The 24360-nt window shown below is 38.5% G+C and overlaps 1 protein-coding gene across 2 annotated transcripts in view; it reads right to left on the reverse strand.

Annotated features, from left to right (window-relative positions):
* TMEM245 (transmembrane protein 245) overlaps nucleotides 1-23297 on the reverse strand; it is an 81413-nt gene extending 58116 nt beyond the window's left edge. The window contains exons 1-6 of one of the 2 annotated variants that reach the window (XM_027715747.2): nucleotides 22440-23297; nucleotides 12758-12875; nucleotides 11444-11545; nucleotides 10455-10562; nucleotides 5452-5664; nucleotides 1507-1676 (exon numbers count right to left, since the gene is read on the reverse strand). In XM_027715747.2, coding sequence (XP_027571548.1) covers nucleotides 1507-1676; nucleotides 5452-5664; nucleotides 10455-10562; nucleotides 11444-11545; nucleotides 12758-12875; nucleotides 22440-23090 — 1362 coding nt within the window. In that variant the 5' untranslated portion in view covers nucleotides 23091-23297. The remainder of the gene's footprint in view (nucleotides 1-1506; nucleotides 1677-5451; nucleotides 5665-10454; nucleotides 10563-11443; nucleotides 11546-12757; nucleotides 12876-22439) is intronic. The other variant, XM_027715746.2, reaches the window with a different exon arrangement.
* Nucleotides 23298-24360: the final 1063 nt, after the last annotated feature.

Consider the following 24360-nt stretch of genomic DNA (forward strand, 5'->3'; position numbering starts at 1 on the left):
ACAGAATCATGCAGAGTAACAAGTGTATTTCTTGTAACAGCTAGGAGAGCTTAAATTGCTTTAATACACACAGTAAAGACTCAGAAGGAATAAATATGACTATAATTTGAAAAATGGGAGTGAAAAGGGAGATGGAGAAATGAGTTGTGGCAACACTGTTCTTTTGCTTAGACAAGAACAACATGAATATAAACTGACCTTAAATAAATTTAAGCTGAAGAGCGGGGAGTTCTGCTGCACATTAAAGCCCTACCTTCTTTAAGGAGAAAAGACTTAGCGGAATTAGGAAGCATACTATATCATACAGTTATACAATACAAGGATACTAAACTTGACAACTCATGAAATACAATACATTCAATATTGTGTCTAGAGTCTTCTTACTTACAAAACAAAACCTTTGTATAATGTAAGCTTTTATCCCAACATGTTAACACTTTTCACTGCCTTTGGAAAACTGCTTTATTGTGTTCATAGCTGCATTTTGAATGGTTTTTCCTTTTTCAAACTCTTCCTTAACGAACTCTGTGAAATTGGTACTTTTTTCCTAGAGCCCTTTCAATGCTTTTGTTGACCTCTTGACATCCATTTACCCATTAGATCCAGGCTTAAGCTCTTCCCTCTGCTGTAGGAATTCAGAGCTATAAACTGCAGACCGATCTGCCAAGGTATAGATGCTCTGACAAATGTACTTACAGAGTTCAGCTCTTCAGTTATAGAAACTGTGAGATAATGGCTTTTTCTAAAGCAGAGAACATTTCAACAATAGTTACAGAAAGCACATTCTTACACACCAGCAGAGTTATTACAAACAAAATAATCTATCAGTTTATGTGAAAACTTAAATTCTGAATGAAGAACACTTCATAAATTTTACAGAGCTTTCCAACTCTGCAATTTGCTATGCAAATGTGAGAATGTTTTGAGTGGGGGAGAATGGAGGGTAACACAGATGACTTATTCTACAGCACTTCCCAAATACTTTACCCCACATACTTTTCTTACAGAGGGAAGACTCGCTTCTGTGTGACCATATTACTTTGTTCAACAATTATACTTCCACACAGCATAAACAAATGTGTCCAAACTATCTCGGGCCCTACTTACAGAACACAATGGTTCGCTTTTTAAATTAAGTTTTCACAACAGAAGTAGGAACATCTTATCCTTCACACTAAAGCTCATTAAGTTTAACTTCAAAATCTTTGTGACTAAACCATGAGAAATCTGCCTTACTCAGATAAGGAAGCTTATAAAGCTAACTCAGTATTTGAGAAGTGACTTCTGTCAAGCTTTGCATGTAATCATTTAACAAATTTAAATGTATACTTAAGTGTATGAATAGCGACAAGAGACATCGTTTAAAATACACCATAAAACAGAGTTTCACATGAAAGACATATCCATTAGTGACAGACATTTATTTTAAAATCAAAGCATCTCAGCATATGGTGAACAGAGAATAAAACAAACTTTCAAGTTGCTTAAGGAAGTAAGTAGAAATACCTTACTGTCAAGCTTTAGCATGACACTTCCAAGTCCTCTGATGGGCCGTGGAGCAAGAGCTTCCTGACGTTCCTTCACAAAATTCTCAACAAATTGCCACCAACTTTTGCAATGGTTTGCCAAGAAGTTCAAAACTCCAAAATGAACCACAAGTTTTTTAAGTGCCCAAACTGTAACCACAAGAAGGAAATTAAGTATCAGAGATTTCAGACGAGCATTACAAGACTACATATCTAGTCCATTCTGAAAGACCTATGAAAAAGAAAGGAAAAGACTTTCGAGTTTTATTTCCCATTAGAAACCACTCTCAGAATTTTCAAGTGGTTTCAGTAGTAATCTCCTCACTCGCTTCACAGCTATGCTTATCCACATGGAATTTAGATGACAGCAGAAGAAAGGTGCCTGCACACTATTCAATAATGCAGCTAACAGACTTGAACAAGAGTTGGGACAAGAAGGTGTCATTCCATGATTCCAGTACAGTGGATTTCTCACATGTTCATACATATACCATGCCAGGTGACTCCATGTAAAATACCACATTCAGAACATCAGCATCAGAACATTAACAGCAGAACATAACTTTTATGTTACACATAAAAGAAAATTTTCAGTCTAAATTCTTAAGTTTTAGGCCTTTACACTGTTAAACTATACCTTTCCTTTAAGAATTGACAGGAGATTTATTTCACAGTAAAGAAGCATCCATTTTAATCTTCTGCAGAAGTACTACTGAGAGATTTTGCTTCTAAATATCAAAAAGCCAATTTTGAGATCAGTCTTTCATCTTGGCTACATTTGATACTGAACTTCCTCTCATTACATTAAAATGTATTTTTAATAACACTTTTCCTTTACTATGAAAGACTGTTCTCCAAACTAGATTCATTACTTACTGCCATATGTTAAGTCCATAGTAGTCAGCAGTACACTACCTCATCCTGAAAAATTCACACTGTGCTTCTACCTGGAGATGCATAAAATAACATACATAGCCTAAAAGGTTAACTTTCACTATCCGCAGGGCATTTATCAAAGTTTCACAACAGCCTATTTTCTCAAGCCACACCTGTGATAGTTTATGTCACAGGTGAGCCAGTGCATCAATTCACTGACATTTGGTTCACTTACCCTCTGGCACCACCATGTGGCAAATATGGGATTTATTCTCTTGAAGAAAGAATAACCCAAAAATTTTTTACTAAAATCATGTGTCAAACATACAAAAAAGGAGAAAATACAGTGCGAGTGCCAGCACCAAACTTATAGGCTGAAGTTCTGTATGATGAAATGCAACTCATGGTCAATACACAAACTACTGCTCAGCAAAACTGGGCAAGCTCGCACTTTACAAGGTGAACAACACACCTGAAATGACATTCTAACTTTCCACTAGTATTTGAACAATATCATCTAAAATAACTGAATGTACATTCATTGCAAAGGTGACGTCAGGAGGTGCTACAGTCAAGCAAATGTCTATAGTTATATTAGGTTAAAAAGAGATAAGAGAGAAAAAGCTAAAGAAGGACTGTTATTAGAATGTTGTGAGCAAAATTAAAAAAAGGCTGCTTAATAAGAAATTCCAAACATCCCAGGAAGCAGAAAATTACCTGAAGACAAAAGAAAAAAAAGGATACAACAGAACAAGCAAGGAAGCAAATGAAAGATCTTAAAAAAAAGCAAGACCAGGATTCCCAGGGTCATATCACTGAACAAAATGCTACAAGTGTTCCACAACCTGGTTTACTGCTTAGTTTTTAAATCCATAGCAGTCTTTTCAATTTTTAATTTTACGGTTTAATTACAGTATAATTTTTCCACCCTCTTCACTAAGCAATTTTAAAAGATTACCTCATTCCACCGAAGTACAAATGCATTCAAGGAAAAATGCCAGTGGTACTAAGATGTTTCTAATAATCTAAACATTACTTCATGTGAGTCCTCTCTACCAATATAAGGAACTCTGGTGAAATTAACACTTTTTTATTTAAGGTTTTGGGGAGGGGTTTTTTGGTGTTTGTTTGTTTTTTTTTTTAACATACTAGAAGCATTCTTTTTAAGGTCTCAGAAGTGCCTAAAGTTATTAGCCTCATTAAACTTGAACAGTTGTAAGGGAGCTTGCTTTATAAGCTTTCCTATTTTCCAAATATTTTTACTATTAACTCTCTTAATATATATAATATATATATAATATATATATAATAATATATATCATAATTCACCATCTGACATTTAATGTAATCCACTCATCCAAATTTGGCTTTGTGCATCATTATATTGCTTATTTGTAATATTTTTGTGATGATCCAGTTATATTCAGCTATATGCCAAGAAAAAGCACTTAATGGTCTAGTGTCACTGCTAAGGCAATAAGTCACAAATATTCCCCAAAGTAATTTCTCTTTTGGCATAAGTTTATTGGTTGGGTGGTTACTTCAGACGTAATGACTGGCAGCAGCAGTATTCATTCGTTTCATTTATAGATATGCACTTTAATCTAGATTTGTCTGGCTCAAGCTTAAAACCATCCATTGCCATCTGTCTAATTGCAGAACTGTTCCATTCATTTTTCCCCTCACCCAAGTAGGTATTTCTGAACAGTGGTTAAGTTATTCCTCGACTTTTCAATAAAATAAGCCACATAAGCTCTGCTTCTAATAAGTCTAAAATTCATTTTCTAATCCCTTTATCACTTCTGATAGCCATTTCTCACAATACCTAGACGCCAAAACTGGGAAGTTTCTTCTGTAGTAACTACACTGAAATGAAACAAAAGTCAAACCCCTCTCTCCTATTATCTGGCACTCAGCTATTTATATGCCTAGCCATCACATTACCCTTGAGCTGCTGCTACAGTGCCACAGCCAAAGGTGCAGCTGTTCCTTTCACTGTGCCTCCAGGAGTACACAGCCCCTTGAGCCCATAGGGCTCCATGGCCACGATTTCCAGATGCACAACTAGATGGTTTACACTAGCCTTGTGTATTGTGTGCAAATCTCAAGGTTTTAGTAGCATAGTGGCCTCTGGGGTGGCCTTCATGAGGAGAGACCACGAGGTATCTTGTGCGAGACGCAGTTCCAGGTGGCTCCACAACAGATTCATCACAGGCCAAAGCTGAGCCCTGCAGGCACAGATGTGTGGTGCTTTGGTGAAAAAGTATTTAAGAAAGGGCACAAAACACCAGACAATGAGAAGAGGAAGGAACATAGAAAGAACAAGTGACTAGAGAGAAAGAAGGAACAGAGGGATGAACAGAGGCAATAAAAAGGCCAGGGAAGCAGATATGTTCCACAATGAAACAGGCACACCACTCAGAGGGACCAGAGCCTGTGGAGGACCCATGTTGGAGCAGGTATACATCTTGAAGGGACTGTGGTCTAGAGACAGGAGGCCTGAGCTGGTACCTCCATAAGAAAGGGACTGCAGCTCATGGATAAGCCCACATTAAAAGACAGGAAGAGTGATTGTTTTTGTCAGTATTTGGCCACTTGGCTCGGCCAACCCAACTTGCCCACAGAGCCTAGCAACTTATTTTTGATAGAAATTAAAAGTTAACATGAGCAAAACTTCACTATTGAATAACAGCTGAAATATATTCTTTATTATAGGTGCAAAAATATGAAAGAGAAGACAACAAGAGGAAGAAAAACTAACTTCTCTAAACTAGAAGTATTTTTATGACATAAGGTATGGCACTCCATTATTTCAAGTAACTACAACAGTCAACAGACAAAGCAATTTTAAAGTTGTCCACTACATTGTAACAGACAGTGTACATCAATCTTCCTATCTGAAGCTAAAACTCATCTTAACAAGTCTTGAAAAAGTTTTAAATTAAAACTCATACAAGCCTACAAGCCTTTCCTTCTATTTTATTTAACACAGCACCTAAGGTTACTAAAGTCATCATTTAACAAATATTTCTAATAATTGGATTATTACCTGCAAAAGGCACTGGCAATAGCTGCACAATCCAAAAATTTAGCCAGATCTGAACAATGACGATGGCCCACACAAGTGTAACAAAGTAAATATCACTCGTTTTCTTTTTTCTAAGAAAAGATCCAATCTCAGGTCTTTGTCTGTTCCCAGAAGAAGATGAAGAGGAGGAGATAGATGGTGCAGCACGTGGAGGCTGATCACCTTCTGTTGCTCCTAAAACAAACACATGCAAACAAAGAGGAGGAAATTATCACATTAATATTCACCACGAAATAGAATAGCTCCCTATTCCTAAATTAACTTTTTTTTTCTGGGGCAAAGGGGGAGGGCAGAGAGTTGTGTTTTGCTGTTTGTTTTGGGGTTGGGTGGTTTTGGTAATTTCTGTAAAAGACAGCCTTGGCACTGATCTGCATTTTGAAAAGTCAGAATAGGGCTGTGTAAGCTCTCCAACACCATGCCAAGTAGTGCTGGGAGGAGGAAAGAAGAAAAGTTGCTACAGCTTATAAGAGGCCTCCGGTCACTGCAGACAAATTACAAGCCAAATATACTTTATCAAAGAACCATAAAACCATGAAAAACATGAAGTATAATTCACTTCTAAAAGAAATCTGAAGTCTTAAAATTAATCTTCGACTTCCCTTTACTTCAAGTACTCAAAAAGGAATCTTAGATTCGCTCAAAGTTCATTTAAACAAAATAAAAATTATAGAGCATACATTGAAGAGAAAGCTTGTACCTTACCAATTTCTTACTATACTACTACTTTTCCTGAACACTTACAACACAAATATAGCACTCACACTGTGATCATAAATTCCTTGCTTGTGTAACACACATTAGTAACACCAAGCATAAATTAGTGGGTAACAAATGTTGTCATCCTCTCACTCCAAAGTTAGCACACATGAAATTCAATTAGAAAATGTGTTAAAGACCCTTATACATGAACAGTAAATAGTAATTTCATGCAAAAATATTATGGTCAAATTAAAATTCTTGTATACAGAACATGGCAATTTATTATTTATTTAACTTTCTTGTTGGCGAGTCTGCCTAGTATGAGTGACACCAAATCCATCTTCAGCCATTCTACGTAGAATCTCTCCCTGAGAACACTAGTGTTAACTTTTGCTGAGTCTCCGTGCTGATGTCAAAACGCACACATTTCCAACACACCACTACTTGAGAAAAATTTGCAGCCATAGTGGAGGAACACACACAGAGGAAAACCTGAAAAGTCACTCTATGCTGAAGAATAAAAGGCAATTTATTATGCTGATACATACCACAGTTGATAAACAATGAACATAACCCTTTCACTGGATTTGTGTCACATCGACACATCTTCTCCCATGAAGAAAAACTGCTGTAAAAACTGTACTACAACACATGCATGCACATCAGTCAAACAATTTGTGTTCCACACGTGTTTTTAGCTGCAATGTGTCACTAAAACCATTTCTAGCCTAAAGCATGACAGCCTGAATGTGCAAAAAGACAAGACCGATTTGTCATACGTGTACAGTGGTGGTCAGTGACAAGCTCCGCATCCTCACACACTGGATGAACACTCTTCTTTTGCTGCAGAAGTCTGCACTGGTGTTCTACAAGTAAGTGGAACTACTTTTAGAGCTTATAAACACATTCCCCACCACACTAATACAATAATGCAGATCTATTGATTCACCCAACTGATGGACACTGGGATGATGACAAACATCAGCTGGTTGCTGTTTATGTATTTGGTGGAACTTCAGAATGCTGGAATTACAGCATGCAATGTGAAAGAAGGAACTCTGCAAGCAGCTGAACACAGCAGAAGCTTCAGCTGGGGTGGTTCTTGGCAAATCAGGACATGTCTCAAAGGGATGATGGCCAGCCCTACCACACAAACTATACTTTCGAGAAAAAGACACAAGTTAATTTTTCATAAGAGGAGAGAAAAAGTTACCTGCAAACAGAAATTTTTCTAAAAAGACAAACTGTTTTTGTCATATGGAAGAGGCTCTATGATTCCCCTGTACTTCTCAGCCTGTTTTTAATGAAGCAGAAGAGTACTAACAGAAACAAATGGATGCATTAAAGGAACACAAATTTGGAAGCAGTGTATCCATAACTATATCTCCTCTATCAATTCAACTTACTGAACACTTCTTACTTTTTTTCTCCAAAATTAATACAGTCAACACAAAAAGTAACATTCCAACAAACAGAAACTCAAATATTTATCAAAGAAAAGGAAGAGTTAAAAGCTAAAACAGAACAATAAGCTGAAGTCTATGCCTAAGATTAAAGTTATTCAAACTTTTTTTGCCCATCAAAAGTCCTTAGTAGAGTCATCTTCATGAAATAAAAAAAATCCCTTCTTTTGGTAATGAAAAATTTGATACACTTTTTCTTGCAATGAAGAAAATCTTAACTAAATAACAACAACAGTAATGTTTAGAGCAATAGCAATCAAACAGCCTTATTCTCTTATAGTTTCCCTATTAAGCAAACTGTACACAGAATGCAAAACAAATGGGAAAGAGCTTGGGGGGAGAACTAAAAAATCTTAGGGGACCTGAAGACATGAACACTTCTTCAGAATGCAGTTCCACAGCACTTCAAGCAGAACTAAACTGGCACTGTCAATGACTCAGTATTCTCCCCATGACAAACACACACCTGCATCAGAACTGCCATTCAGATGACTGTATCCTAAGTCAGTTCACAAAGGTGATCCACCCAGAAAGCCACCAAAATTTTTGCAAATTAAAGAAGTCACATTCTGTGGGCAACATATGCTCTACAAACCAAGGCATGAGTGCCTTTGTCAACACAAATGGGGAAAAAAGACCTATCAGTATAGTGATTCAGAGTAACTTTGGAGTCTGTAAAATTTCATTTAGTGTGCTTCATGATATTTTGAGATGAAACCTGAAAAACACCTTTCTATATTCCAACCAATGAAAGTATGACAGTCTAAAAAGTTAATAGATACTCAGTAAAGAATTATAGCAAAATCTGAATGCATGGTAGTTCTTTGAATATAATAACAACAAAAAAAGCAAATTTTCAGGCTGTCCTATTAAGACACATTCTTTTAATTTAGACAATACGTTCTTTGTCATGTCAACTTCTTGCTGTCATAGAATTTTGAATTATTCTCATCTCCAAGAAGAAAAAAAAAACAGCAGCATTAACAGAGAGTTATCCACATCTTTTCACAATTTCAAGAGAAAAATATTTTTATGTGCATTTTTTTTAAGAAATCAAAGAAGCAGAGGGCAAAAGGGAGAGTAAGAGTCATGAATACATTTAAGGATTTCAGTATCTATCATCGCCAAAGCCAACAAGACAACAGAATCTTTCCTAAAAAGTACTGCAGTGGTATCTGCTTCATAAGCTGCAGACTCCTCCTTTGCTGTATATTGTGGAAACTCCTGGAATACCAGGAAGGACCACTTAGACCACCTGCACTGGTATCATTAAACTCCTTGCCCCCAGTACAACATACCAGTATTCGACAACAAAATATGGAAAAACATAAGTGTTCAGAAAAAACTATAAAATCAACACAGCTTATTTCCCTGCACAGTCTTTCAATGAACAAATTTAAGCCACATGGAGAACAGTAAAAACCAAGTATTGATTGTTCTACAATTGATTTAGTATAGTATAAGAAGAACCAAAAAAGTTGTAGGTTCTTAAGCCTATAGGTAAAACCTTTTGCTGTACAAGAATAATGTTTCATCACCATTCACAAAAGATCCAAACCAAAGATGGCCAAACTTATGCTTAATATATCACAGAATAGATTGCTAATTTCCAACAGACTGTTGCAAAAGTATTTTAACTATTGTTAGGAGTTAACAGGAAACTCCACATTTGGTTCTTTTCCTGCTATGCAGGAAAACAATAACAGAATTTGCAAGACAAAAAGACCCATCTGGTTAACTGTTTCAAGAAGATAAGTCGAAAAAACATTCACTATAAAAGACACTTTTTTAAAACTGCTGTAGTTTTCTTAAAAACAGAACAAAAACTGTCTTAAAGAAGTGAAAAAATTAAAACTGGTAAGTTAAAAAAAAAAGCAAAAAAGAACACAACCACTTACATAGCCTGTTTTGGTTTTTTTTTGTTGCCTGTTGCTTGACCAGATTTCAAAATTCAACTCAAAAAAAAACGAAACAAAAAACTCATTTCCAAAATTAAAGATGATATTTTGACTATAGTCATGTAAAATGTAGAAACAAAGGTAAGAAAAGAGTAAGTTGTCTAAAGCTGCCCTTCTCACATTTAAAAAATAAGTTTTGGAATTTCACTTTCTCTCAAGTTGAATGATCTGTTTGGTCTACTTGCAGGAAATGGACGAAACTTTTTCCAGAGATCTCAATAATAGCTTAATTTTCTAGTATAGCATTCCATCAAAGACAAACCCAAAAATGATGGTAAGGTTCAAAAGCAGTGATGGACATCTAAACACCTTCTTTGCAACTCTTTCAAGCCAGTTGTGTTATTGCAAGTGAAAGTATAATGTGACTCAAGCTACAATGTCAAGTAAACTTGCTATAGGAGGGACTTTGATCACGCCATGGTTAAAGTGGGTTTTTTTCTCACTATGATGTATACAAAAATTATTCCAGTCTGTCTGTACCTGGTGGAAAAACCCAGTTATATCATGTAACTGCCAACAAATCAAAAGGCTAGGAAGACAAAAAAAATAATAATAAAGAACAGGAAAAAAATCACTGTAAAAAAAACCCAAAACCATAATAAATCCTAGTCAGGCCTTCAAAATCTACAGACAGCCACACAAACTATCCTTTGCAAGACAGCTTTTATTTTATCATCTTCTTAACATTTTTAAAAACAGATAAACCTGATTCATAAGGGAAGTTTAAATGTACTATTTTGGACAGAATTAAGCGATAGGGAATATTTTGAAATTTGTTCTTAATTCCCTCCAATTTCATGTCTTTAGAGCAAATTCAAATGTTTCTTACAGAGTATTCAGTCACCTGAGGGTTGGGAGGAATGTTCATTATTAGACTCATCTTCTGTCATTGAAATTGCCATGGCAATTGTTGAAGCAGCAATGGAAATCATCTGACCAGGAAGCTCTGCCCCTGTAAAATATATATGTGTATGTAAATGAAGAAAAGCTTAAGTCTTAAAATGTTTTATTTTCTGTTTGATACCCACTGAAGCTGTCAAGAAACAGAAATTATATGGATAGACACTGTTATTTTTTAGTATGCATTATAAGTACTCAGTATGACCAAACAGGAATGAGTGCCATTAATTTTAGTATTAAACACAATTTTTGGTGCCAAAACTCAAAACCACTTATTTGCTTAGTGTTTTTCTTGCTAATGAACTGCTACCAACCAAATAATTTGTGGTTGCTGGCAGTCTGATCATTCAAAAACTTTTTATACCAGTTAATCAATTTTACTAACCAACTAAAACAGCAAGACAGGAAAAAAGTTTTCTTCACCAGGAACAACTGACATTTATTTTTTGCAAAACTGACTCACAACAGGCAAAACCTATTCTTCCAAAGTCTTAACACAAACCAATACTTTAAGAAACTGGTATTTCAAAAATGAATTAATGGATATAAGAAACCTCCTGAATGGAGTTGTCTCAGTTTCTCTCATACTCAGTATTACAGGAGCTACTAAACCCATACTGCTCATTTCTTTCAAAATTATCCTCTGATTTCAAAAATCATGGGCTACGTTTATGCTTGAAACTCAGGATTAATAATGAGTCACTACTTTACCATAGTAAAGAAATATCAGTCCATTGTAATCATTTTCTGTAAAGAATTAAAGATTCACTTCATCTCTAGTAAACCACTTTGAAACAAACATACTAAAAATCTCATAGTAAATTCTTGAAATCCATGTGCTATTGAATTTACAGGGACACGGTCCAGATTCTTTCACATGACTTTACAGAACTTTTGCCTCCAACAATAAAAGAAACAGTGACTTGTCCTTACCAGAAGACTCCTTTCCATTCTGCTGTTCGTGCAACATGCCTACAGTCATCAGAACAACTATAACCAGAAATACAGGAATTCTCCAGGAACCTGCCACAGAAGCTGAAAGATACAGTGTTTGGGTTTTTTTACAAGAAAAATGACACCATTAATAAACTCTACATTCAGCAAAACCTGGAAAGGTACCACATCAACCAAGAACAACCTAGGCAAAGACTAAGAAGTGTCTTAAAACAAACAAGTTTTCCATATGCAAGAAAAGGAAGAATAGAAAACACAGGTGAACAAGTTTCTCAACGAATAAATCAAGTTGTTACTGTTCCTAACTTAAGTGAATTTAAACTATGCTGATACAGAAAACAACTTTAAAAACAACTTGCAAAATCACATGAAAATACACACAAAATGAAAATATTTCAGATATGAGGCAGATCAAGTTCCCCCCCAAAATGTGTATTCGTGTTAGATCTCCACAGAGTGGGATAGAGCAGGGCCTTCTTGGGCTTTGGCTATTCAGCCTGTACTTCCAACAAACACAAGACCGTCAAAATTTAAGCAAATGCAAAAAGACTATGTGTAGCTTAAAACCTCAGGAAAGCATCCCCACACGGTCAGAACAACCCATGAAACCTGCTGCTAAACCAAAGCAAATCATAGTACGCTGTGAAACCTTCTATCATGGTAGTCTTCTATTATTTGCACGATATTTCCACCATAAACTCTGCTATGAGAATATAAGCTGATAATCTCTTATATTTAATGTGCAACGTAAATCCAAAATATTACTATAACCTTATATTTGCATTAACAAATTATATAGATTACTGGCAAATGTATTTTATATTGCTGATATCATCTTGACAAGCTTGTTGACTACTGATAGAATTATTTTTTTTTTTGCTTCTACTACTACTATTAAATGCATTTTACAGCTTCAGCCTTGGTTAATAGCAGGTTGTCAACACAATAATAATAAAACCATCACAAGTGAAAGTCTAAAGCCACCCACACGTGACTCTAGCCTTTCCTCGATGTCAAGGAGTATCTGGTCCATCTACCAAATAAGGGAAAACCGTGAGAAGTACAAACTAGGTAGGAGGAGCAGAAGACATATGTTGCTCAGCATCTTGATACCTTCCCATTCCCTACTCCAATGTTCCCTTCTGGACACATGCAGCCAGAATTACTGAGCAGAGAAAACAGTGTGCACTTCAGCCAAGACTCCATTGTACAGATTCACCAGGAAAGCAGAGGAGGAGCTTTGTCGACAGAACCCCCACGAATGCATCAAAATAATGACTTCTAGTTACTCACCTAAGTGAAAGAGCAGCATAATCCAAACAGGAACAGAGACTGCTTTTAAGTAACGTTCAGTGCTTATATTCCACTTGAATGAAACCATCAGAAGGTAACCAACTACCAGTGTCCATATCTGTAAGAAAAAGATACACATAGGTATGTATACACAGATGAAAATAGAGCTCTGTTGTACTCATGTATGTGTGTACACACATGCACACCCCTCATAACTGCCATACAGAGAGAACTGAACTCAGCTTCTCAGTCTTTAAGAAGCCCACATTTCAATTAATTACAAGAGTTTTTTTCTCCATGCAGGAGAAATACAAACTCAGTGTGAAGCGTAAGGGCAGGCTAATACGGTTCTAACATGGGGGGTATAGATGCTTTGCCGGGCACAAACCCCAAAGGAAGGTGATCAAGCAACTACTCTGGAACTATTATCAAAAGGTGAGAATCTAAATGAAACAGGGTCATCAGTGGCACCCATAGGGCCACGAGGAGCACAGTACCACTCGTTTCAGCACAGAGCAGTTTGCCAGCTCCTGTGTTCCCATCCAAAGAGACAAAAGGGGCTTTAAGCCAAAGGAAGCCATTAGGAAGCAAGGGAAAAACTGCTGTTCCTCAGCAGTGTTGGTCCACAAAACAGAGATGTCTTTAAATTACTTATAACATGTAAATTTATCATATATTTAACTAAAAAAACCAAGGAGACAAGAAGGCATCAGCGGCAGCATATCAAGAAACAGAAGCGGTCATTTTGGGTTTGCTGCTTCTAACTGCCTTCTACAACTTTGCTTATCAGATAAGTCACAATACAGAATTCTAATTATGAATCCTGAGATGAAGAATTTGAGCTTGAAAATGCTGAAAAAAAGGAAGCAGTGGCAACAGGAAGTGAAAAGCTGCTACTCAGGAGAGGGTATGAAATAAAAGAAGTACAAAAATCTGTAAAAATACAGACTCAGTGTTGCATTCTTAAAATTAATAAAGACATTTCTGGCTCAAATTCAACAAACATTCCCTATCCATAACCAGTTAAGCCCACCTTCAAATTTACACTTATAAGTCCATAAATCCCAATGCATTTTTAAGAGAATTTCTATTAACAGCATTTGCTGAATCAGACATCACTGTAAGAAGTAAGAATGCACAGGCAGAGATACAGAACAAGTAATAAGGTAGAACACAAAAAGAGTTTTCACCTCTTTACCTTGCACTATCTGCCTCATGCTGAAGATGCAAGAGTCCCTGTGAAAAGCAGGTTTGTACAACTACTTCCATTTATTTAACTGGTGTAGAGGAAATCTTAATTGTACTGAATCAAACAGACAAGCAGTCATGGTCTCTGGTAACTTCAGAGGGAATGATCACACACGTAAAGTAATTTAAAACCGCTTAAGATATGTGAACAAAGGTATACCCTTTCCATACCAATCTTTCTAAGCAAAGCAGATCACTAACTTTTTTCACTGCTATCTAGCTCTAGCTTTTCATCAACACAGCTCCAAATAGCTTATGGCCAAGTGTGGACTCAAGACAAACGTTTAAAACTAATATAACCCATGGACATTAAGACTAAAGTCATAAACAAACAAAAATTTTTACTGGAAATGCACAGCAGCACTCCTTTAACAGCATAGGTTTGTAACAAATTCACTCACAAGGTATTTGCAGCACAGCTGTAATTGCAAGAGGTAACTCATCACGAAGATGCTATCCTACTTGCTAACATCAGCTACATAGCACCTTTGTATGATAAATCTTCCAGCATCAAGCAGATTTTTCTCTTTAGTTTTTAAATTTAATGACAAATTACAAATGGGAGACTCAGTATGTTCAGTAATTTAAACTGTCTGAATAAAACCAAGCCAAAAGTAGGAGGCTAAGAGGGAGTAAGACTGTTTAACAGCCAACAAAGCCAAACACATTGCACTTTTAGCCATGCATGTGGCTGAACATCACAGGGTTTAGGTATTCAACAATCTTTTGTGTTGTAAGTTAAAATAATTGACCAGTTCTCATTTCTAAAAGCTTAGCAAATGACTCAAGTAAAAGTATTTATTTCTACTGAATAGAGAGTAATAGCTTACTTTAAAATAAACAAGTTGCCTTGTTCCAGAGATCAAACAATAACAATCCTGAAGCACTGTAAAAAAGCCTATGTAGTCAACCGACTGGTGACAGAAGTTTAATTTCAATGACACTCTTTATTGGTTGATGTGATGGCCAAGCACTTTCCTACACTTCAAGAATCACTGCACAGGAACTAGGGTAGCCTACTTCCAACAATTCATAGTTGAAAGCAACTGACAAAGCAAATTAACCTAAATTGACACGGACTAGGATTTCATCCCATACTGACTTGGCAATAGCATACTTTTTTTTTCTTAACTCTTTAAAGGCATATTACATAACCTTTTCTACTTTTTCAGGATGGTCTCCAAAGGTTTTGGCTTCAAGAGTATGAGAATATAAATAGCCTCTTTACTATTATATGTCCTTCTCAAGAACTGACATAATTGAAACAAAAAATAGAAGATATTGACTACTTTCATTAAAATTAAGCTACTTCTATTATTGTAATGAAACTGGAATTGATAAAATTCTATGCTAGACCAAAATGTCTATAAATTTGATTTAAAAGATTATAGAGCCAACCAGGTAACTAATTCATACATTTCAGACTTCGCAGAATGCATTAACTACCATAAACTATTGATTTATCAAGCTGTAGTCAGTTTGCAGATGCCTGTTTCACCATGTACTCTGAGATTTTAAATCACTACTCAATCACAATTGTTATTAAAAAATGTTATCTTAATTGAGTGAACAGACAGTAAAGACCTCATTTTTCACATCTCCTTTGTATTTTGTAGCATCCCTCACATATTGAACAAAATGTTGTTTTGCTTTTGAAGTAAAACCGCCTGCTTCCCTGAACAAATAGACGTAAGACTGCAGTTCTTGGATTTTGGCATCTATTTCTGTGTTAAAGTGGCAAATTTAAGAGGCCAGATTTAAAGATGCCTTAGACAAGTCGGAAGGGCTTCAGTTCTCTTTAAATTGCCAACTGGAGGCAAAATTACACCATAGAAAGATTAAGTTTTTATGTTAAACACAATCATCTGCTTCAGTGATTTTTCTTTTAAATTTTAGTTTTGAAAAGTCTAAGATTCATCAGAATGACCATATCACCAACGTTACTGAAAGTCTGTTTCCCATTACTGTTCAAGCTGAAAGATTTGAAAATCTGAGCCACTCGTTTGGCCTTGGCATCAGTTTTCAAGAACAAACTCAAACTCAACTTTTGACAACATTTATATTGATTTATATTGGAGAGTAAAATCCTTTATCTACACGGTTCCCTCCCTTTCTTTCCTATCAACAAGTTATCTCAAAGAGGGAGGTTTAACAGATGAGCTCATTTAATAGCTCACTGCTACCGAAAGCGGCAGTTCATTCTCTCTTACTGCCAGCTGGGCGGTCCCACCTCTTCTGCACAACACTTTTCACATTCATCCAGCCAGCTCGAGCTCCCTAAGCTCATAAAAAAAACAACTATCTGTAATTCAGTTATAGCAAAACAGGCTCACAGAAATATGACAGGGCAACTGAAGCATATGTCAGAAGTGGGATAAGCAAGAACAGCTCTTCACTGGTAGCAAAGCTGCTGGAATGATTTAGTCTTTCTTGGAATGTTGCCCCAACAACGTAACATATGGCAGCAAACACATTTCCTACCTGCTTCATGTGCCTTTTCAGGCAAATGGTGTGATTTTTGGGGTGGTCCTATGCAGGGCCTGGAGTTGTACTTCAATGATCCTTGTGGGCCCCCTCCAACTCAGGATATTCTATGATTCTATGAACCACCCCACAGTAAACACAACAGTGAAGACTGAGAAGATTGACTAACAGCTACTTCTTTTGATATATGCCCTGCCAACTTTCCAAAAGTTTTTAACAAGTCAGGACCTACTAAATGAGGTGTTTCAACTCTCGTTTTCTAGTTGTCTATAATCTCCCTTGGCCATTTTGAAGTGGTATTTTTTTCCAGGCTGCTCTTTTCAAGTTGAAAATCATACAGCAAAGTTTTTAGGGTTTTGTTTATGTTTTGGTTTGTTGTTTGTTTTTTAATTGAGATTTAAATTTAAAACTGCTTGATGAAACTACAGATCTAATTAAATTGCTTTCTATTTTCCAGTTTCTTTCAGCATTTTGAACCAAGAAATAGGCCCTATCTACCTCATCACTTCCCTTTAGCATTTTAAAATAAAATTTTTATTTGAAAATAGAGATTTTCATTGGTTTTTCTTAAAATAGAAAATCCTTATAAACACATTGACTACACATTAACACAGTGCTTTCTCAAACTTTTAGAACTGTGCTGTAGCACAAAGCTCGTTCAAAGAAGTGATTTTATGATAGAAGTTCATCATTTCTATATCTTCCTCCTCAGCAGTGATGAAGGCTGGCAAAGGAAAACAAACCTACCACAGAAGCTGAGCAGAATACTGTTGGACTTGAAAAATGCAGCAACACACAGCATTAAACCAAACTGTGTTTGCCTTCAAAAAAATCAGTGTTTTCTTCAGCTTTCTGTTCATTTGAAAATGATTTTATAAACAATATAAAAGATAATAAAGAGGGGGGTGATGAATTATGAAAATGTCATTTTTACTCCAATTTTCAGAAAGAAAATTAATTTTAGGTGGCTATACTGCATATTCCTTAGTACACAAGAGGAAATATCCCACAGTGTGTAGAGTCTGGCAGAGTAAGAATGTGTAACTGTCCTTCATTCAGCATGGAGAAAGCCTTTGTCAAACAGATCAAACATGCAAGATGTTTGATCATCATCATTTTTGTTCACCTCAGAGCAAAGCCAACCACCTCTTTCCTTCACTAAGGAAGCCATCATTTACCTAAAGCAGGTTCTAAGTAAGTTATTTCTTGCCCCAGGTCCAAAGGACTAGAATAGTGCACCCATTCCGTTTGTTCTAGAACCCCCAACTTTGACATATACCCATGTCAATATGTTTGGCATTAAAACACACAGACTACTAAACCACAGGAAACAGAAACATAGTGTTGACTGAGATCACCCTTTTTTGAAGGGACAAAAGTATGAACCCATAACTGAAACCTGGGGGGGGGGGGGCAAACTGACCATTAAAATCTACACCGGCACACATGGGTTAAAAGTATTTTCAATGTGTCCTGCAACGTTTCCTACACTGTGAGTTTAAGAAAGAAAATATTAAATATAAGATATCCAGAAGATTGCAGCTATGGATGTTGAAAATATTTCTCCCTTAGTTCACTTCTCCTGTCTTAATATAAAAGTTACTTATGAGAAACTCACAATAAAAACACTATTTAGAAGCTTACCAAGATTCACTTGCAAAAAGAGGTTTTACGAAGTACATCAAATTCTTTCCCTGCAGACAGATACCACTCTCTGATAACCTTTATGGTGACACTTTTGCAAGAGATGGCTCCTCAACATACACAACTTCTTCACTTTCTTGTTTTATTACATAGAGTACAGTTAAAATTTTGCTGGACAGTTCCAAAATGATCATTTATTTCAGAGGTGGTAGAAAAAGAAACATCATTGTGTTCAAATACATATAAATACCAATAACTAATATTATGTAGCATATATCATTAGGCTTTAGGCTAGTGTCAGCTTAGAGTTTGGGGCTACAGCTCATGCATATAAATCAAAACAAGCTCCTAAGCCTCTTCAAGAAAGGTACTTCACTGCATGCTCCTCCAAAACTGAGGGTGGGTGTGGAAGGGAAAAACAACAGTAGAAAATGAAACATTATCAATATCTCAGACTTTCCCTGCCGCTCCTCATCATGTTTTTAAGTAGGTCACATGTGGTCTCTACTCAGTTTATCTCTACCAGGTTGTGAAAATGAGCCAAAACCTGTGTTTTTGTTAAGATGTGTTTACAGTCAGTACCTGTCTGCATGATTTATAAGCCAAGATACCATAATAATAAAGGATTATAAACAGTGGAAAGAATACTTAAGAACTTTTTCAGGTGTTGTTTGGGGTTTTTTTATGCTGGGCAAATTTTAGAAACCTGCAAGCCTGCTTTAAGAAGAAAGAGAAGGAAAAAAAAAGCTACCCAAAACACTCAAAAAATAGAAATTGTATGCACATCAAAAATCAGAACTGTGTTTTTCCCATTTGTAGCTATTCCCACATTATGGTCAAACTATGGTCAAACCCTTTCTTTTGCTAGAAGAAAAACTGCCACATTAGGCGAACTTGACAAGACATAGATGCTTTTCTGCCTCCACAGTAAAACTGTGGAAGCCAAACATCTCAGAGCATGTGACTCAAAGCATTTGCCAGGAAGTACGCTTGAAAATATCAGTGTGGAAGAGCTACTTAGGGACTGCTGACACCTAGTGCCAACACAAATGGAGGCTTCCCCGGTGGATGTCTTTGATAGATTCCTTCATGAGGAACAGTCCGTCCATCGGCCAAAAGAGACAACACATACTTCGACAATATTCCAGTGTGGAAATAACATGGGAAATGGTGTTACAAGATTTGCCCAGCACTGTAGTAAGGATAAGATTGTTTAAGTCCTCTAACTGCATGTAAACCCTAGAACAACACGAGCTGTAGCTAGTACAATCAGAGATATAAAAATACACTGACACACACATAGGAGTACACAGTTCTGACTCTGACCAATAACTTCTGACAAACCAAGGAAGAAAGGCTGGCCAGCAGAAAAAGATTTTGACAGCCCTGTAATCAAGTTCACTACAGAGAATTCTGCCCATTATGATTATATCAAATTTAATTTACTAAGATGAACTTCAGAGGCCACACAGAGCAGCTGTATAATTCTTTACATCTGCTTGAATCTACTAACTATCCATTTTCCAAACAAATATGAGTATGTGAGCTCTTCTAAAAACAAAACAAAAAATACAACTAATAGCTGTCATTTGCTAAGTGTAAAATGTAAGCCTAAAGGAGTTTAAACTCTTGCCACAAAGCAGAAGAATCTCCCATACCTTAGATACAGTGCTGGACATAGGCATACTTCCTACAAAACTAGGGCAACAAGGCCATCCCAGGTTAGTCTTCAGAAGGTATGCTACCTGTAAGGGTAACCACACTGAAACTGCTGCAGCATAAAGGCATGTAGGGGTATATTCAGTCCACTATAGGACAAACTCCTTTCCAAGAAAGAAAAGAAAGAGTAAAACATTCCCATTTCCTGTTATATGTAACTGAAGTTCGTGTAGGGCCCTCTACATAAGACTCCTGCAAACAACCCATAGAGAAGGCTAGAGTCAGAGCAAGGAAATCATCTGGAATTTTTAACCAGCCTCTAAATTTAAGGCCTAGCAGACTACTACATTTCTTGAGCAAGCTTCTTCAAAGCTGATGGAGGAACTGTAAGGCACAAAGGGAAAGAAAAGGAGACCATGAGAGTGAGATGCTTGTAAACTAGCTTAAGATCTTGTTCTTCAACTGCAGTGTTTTGCAATCACCTATCAAACAATCTAATCATGGAGGTACCCAAGATTGCAAATTCCTAAACTGCAGGTGAGACTTAAGAACCACAGATAGGACAGTAGCCACTTCCAAATCTTTCACTCGTCAACACTATGAGGACAGGACAAGAAAGCTCTTTAACATACTGGTGCCAAGATAGTTTACCATGTCATTATCACATGCAATTGCTGCATTTGAAGAACAGGGGTTTTTTTTCCTGGAACTTCAGAGGAAAATTTCTGTCTCTGTATCATGGCCTAGTAGATAACATAAAAATACCTTTCATAAGAGAACACCAGAGTAGTATTCCAAAAACGCATAATTCCCATGATAGGCATCCACTCACTTCTCTAGTACAACAGAGGGAACCAGAAAGGAACAAGACAATCATGCATACAGAAGGAACTGTGGAGGATTCAGATCCCAGAGAACAGTACAATGGAGCAACCAACTCATAATATTTGAAATTCCTATGCAACTAACAAGCAGAACATATGCATGTAAATAGCATCCTGCAATATAATGTGGCAAATAAATGGCTTTAAAATGCTTAACTGAAGTTAAAGCTGATAGTATTAACTGATCCAGCTCAGGGCTCCTCAGCAGAATTGGATAAAATTAAGTTATCCTGCTACAGCTCTGAGATAATGCAAATCAAGTAACCACAAAATTAAAAAAAACTGGAATAGGAATACACTGCAAAGTGTATAGATGATGCTAGGCTGAGTTGAGGTTATTTACAAAGAAAAGTCCACAGTTTCTTTCTCATAAAGAGAAAGAAACATAAGCAGCTTGCTTAGAAAGCTACTGCAACTGGTTTGCTTAGGGAAGTCTATGGCCAGTTACCTGGACACAAACACAAAATTTTCCGAAGGAACTCAAGTCGGAAGAGTTCTGGGAGCTTACTGTCTTTGGCCCGGTTAAAATCTTACAGCGGTTCAATGAACACAAGCATTAAATCAGAAACACCAGTGCAAAACCAAAGCATCAGAGACTGTGAAACAAAGTTGCACTGAGCATGCACAGTGCATTACAATCATAGTTATGAGGTTAAATCAGTGCAGCTTCCTTTAGTGCCCTGATATTTACTCAGTGTAAGCATGGCTTAATTAACAAAGTTTTAATAAAAGCCTGGACTTAGTCAGGTCAGTTAGTGTAGCAACATCACCGATTTGTAAAAAATAAAGCGGGTGGGTTAATGCAAAGAAAAATCTTAAACTTATCAAGTAAATTGTGTGGCAACAAATCAGTTTCCCATCAGTACCAAGCCACGCTTAGATTCTGCCACTACTCAACTGAAGATAAACACAGTTGTATCTTGCCTCTTTATGAAGACAGAATGTGTCTCTACCTACTCACTCTCAATTATACTTCTGAGGACAAAACAGACCATAAACACACATCCCCTGACATCTTCCAGCATATGACAACACTTCAAAACAGAAAGCCAAGAAGATCTCTTCCTCCAGGGTCTACCTTCAAGAGACAAAGCACATTCTTCAGCCTATTCTATTCACACTAGAAATAGTTCAAAATATCCTCTGTCAGTACATTCAGAAAAACTATTACCCAAGGGGGTGGGAGTATTTTGTTGCTTTAAAGAATAGAGCAGCTTTTAAAGTCTTTGATACCAAGCAATCTGAGCATGCAATTGGACATCACTATTTAAGAAGAGTTCATCTTACTGATCTTCAATGCTTTCACATATCCATTTGCTTCTGATACGTAGTATTTTTTGCATTTTCAATTATAACTAGCAAAGTGTAAATGAGTTCTGCCAGAAGTTTTAACTAGTCTACCTACTGAACAGAACAGCGAAAAGCAGTCTCCCAGACTTTGTTACCGTAAGTAACATTTGACAGTTAAACAGTTTTACTTTTTAACGTCCAACTTGAGCTTGCACCGTTTAGTATTTTAAGAACAAAGAAAACCCCCAAACAACCCAGTACACTGAGAGACAAGCCTTAAGGTGCCTTCCCCGCCGCCAGGTCACTTGTGGAGCTGAGCTGAGCTGCCATTTCACAAAACTTTAATATACACCTTAGAGCTCAACAAGCCTCGATGTTTGCCCAAGAACTGGGCTGAGTCACTTTTGACTTAACAGCATCTCCAAACTGGGGCACGACTAAACCACGGGTGCGGAACGCCGACACTCACTCACCCACTGGCTGCTGAAGTAGTCGAGCCCCTGGCAGATGAGGCGGGCGGCCTGTGCCAGCAGCACCTGAACACCCAGGGAGCTGCCCAGGCAGTACAGCCCGTAGAGCAGCGGCCCGCCGGCGCCCAGGAGCAGCAGGAGCCGCCGCCGCCGCAGCACCTGCTCGCCCAGCGCCTCAACGCCGTAGTTGGCGAAGCAGATGGGCAGGAGGAGGGCGGCCAGCAGCACGGGGGTGCGGGAGCGGTGCAGGCGGCCGAGCCAGCGCCGCCCCAGCGCGGTCAGCGAGGTCTTGAAAGGGTGCAGGAAGGTGCCGCAGAGCACGGCCCAGAGCAGCGGCCGCAGGAACGCCTCCAGGATGAAGTACACCAGGACGGCGGCGCCGCAGCACAGCCCCGCGAACAGCAGCGCCCCAGTGTTGTAGAAGGCCTGTTTGATCGGCTTCTCCAGCCGCGGCAGCGACATCCCCGCCGCCCCGCCCGGGCCGCCCAGCGACAGCCGCGGCATGGCCGCACCCGCGCCCTCCGTGCCGGGGGACCCGTCCGACCGCCGCTCCTGCATCGGCGAGGCCGGAGGGGCCGCGCCGGGACCCGCGTCGGGACTCGCGGCCGGAGCCGCGGCCGGAGCCGGCGGGGGCTGTGCTGTGCTGTCAGCCATGGCACAGCGCGGGTACGGGCACCGCCGCCGCTCCGGCCCCGCTGCCAGCGGGCGACGCGCAGCTGCCGCGGCGGCGGGCGAGGGCTTGGAGCGGGGCCGGGGCTGCCGGGGCTGAGGTGGCGGAGAGACGGCCGCGGCTGAGGTGCCGCCGCCGAGCGGCTCCGGGCACGGCGCGGGCGTGCACCCAGCCCGGCGGGAAAGGGGCGGTGCCGGCCGGGAAGGGTGCTGGGAAATGTAGTTCCGCTGCGGGAGAGCTGGCGGCCGCGCTCACTTCCCCCGGCGGCAGGACATGAGGGGCTGTCCCGGGGGCCCTTATCCCGCCGAGCGCGGGCCGGGGCTTCCCAGCGTCTTCCTGACGTTTGCTGAAGAAGGCGGCCAAGGGCGGGAGCGTGGAATTGCCCAGCAGCTTGCTGCATATCCTCATCCCCATCCCAGAAGCGCAGCCCTGTCGCTGCTGCTTCTTTAAACAGTTTCCTATCCCTACTGCTGCTCTAGTCTCGGGGAGCAGAAAATTCGGAGCTTTGGAGTGTCATTCAGAGATTTGGAGTGTCAGTTGGAGAGCAAGACCGGTTAGACTATCTGGAGAATTCTGTCTTGTCTGAACATGTTCTGGCACCAAATCATTTAACAAGGAAGCATCTGTGCTTTCACTGGGAATCAGGCCCACTGAAAAGGTAGTTGTTCTGTCTGGTTTTTTAGATCTGACATTTGTGATATTTGGCTGCATCAAGTGCTATTTGCAAATAATCTAGTGAGGAACTAATTTCCTGCAGCTGGCATACACCAGATCTCTGAGTCCAGGCATAATAGCGACAGCTAACATTTTACAGGTGGTCTAAATGCCTCTCTAATAAATACACTTGGTCTGAGCAACTTTTGCATGGGTTGAAATCCGTGATACTTGAACTAGCTCAGTGCTGGCACTGTGCTACTCAAACAGTTTTCCCTTTACAGCTTAACACAACCCTTCAGCAGGTACTAAAGCTATTGTTAATGCTGCCATAAAACCCTCAGAGGGATCTTCCTCTTTCTTTTAAATGAGAGGCAGTGTCTACAACATAGTACTAAGGTCACATACCTCTGAACACGTAAAAAGTCCACACAGGAATTTGTGTTGGTTTTTTTTTTTCATTTTTATACTTTTGGGGATTTACATGTATGCTTAACCTTATGTAACTTAATGTTAGATCAGAGTCCACCAGGACTTTGATGAAGCATTTCTTGCATAATGGATATGTTCAAAAGCTAACATTACCCTGAACACAACTGT

The sequence above is a fragment of the Pipra filicauda genome, unplaced genomic scaffold (assembly GCF_003945595.2).
Source record: "Pipra filicauda isolate LSUMZ 115617 unplaced genomic scaffold, ASM394559v2 scaffold331_size1881853_pilon, whole genome shotgun sequence".
In the NCBI taxonomy this organism is placed as follows: Eukaryota; Metazoa; Chordata; class Aves; order Passeriformes; family Pipridae; genus Pipra; species Pipra filicauda.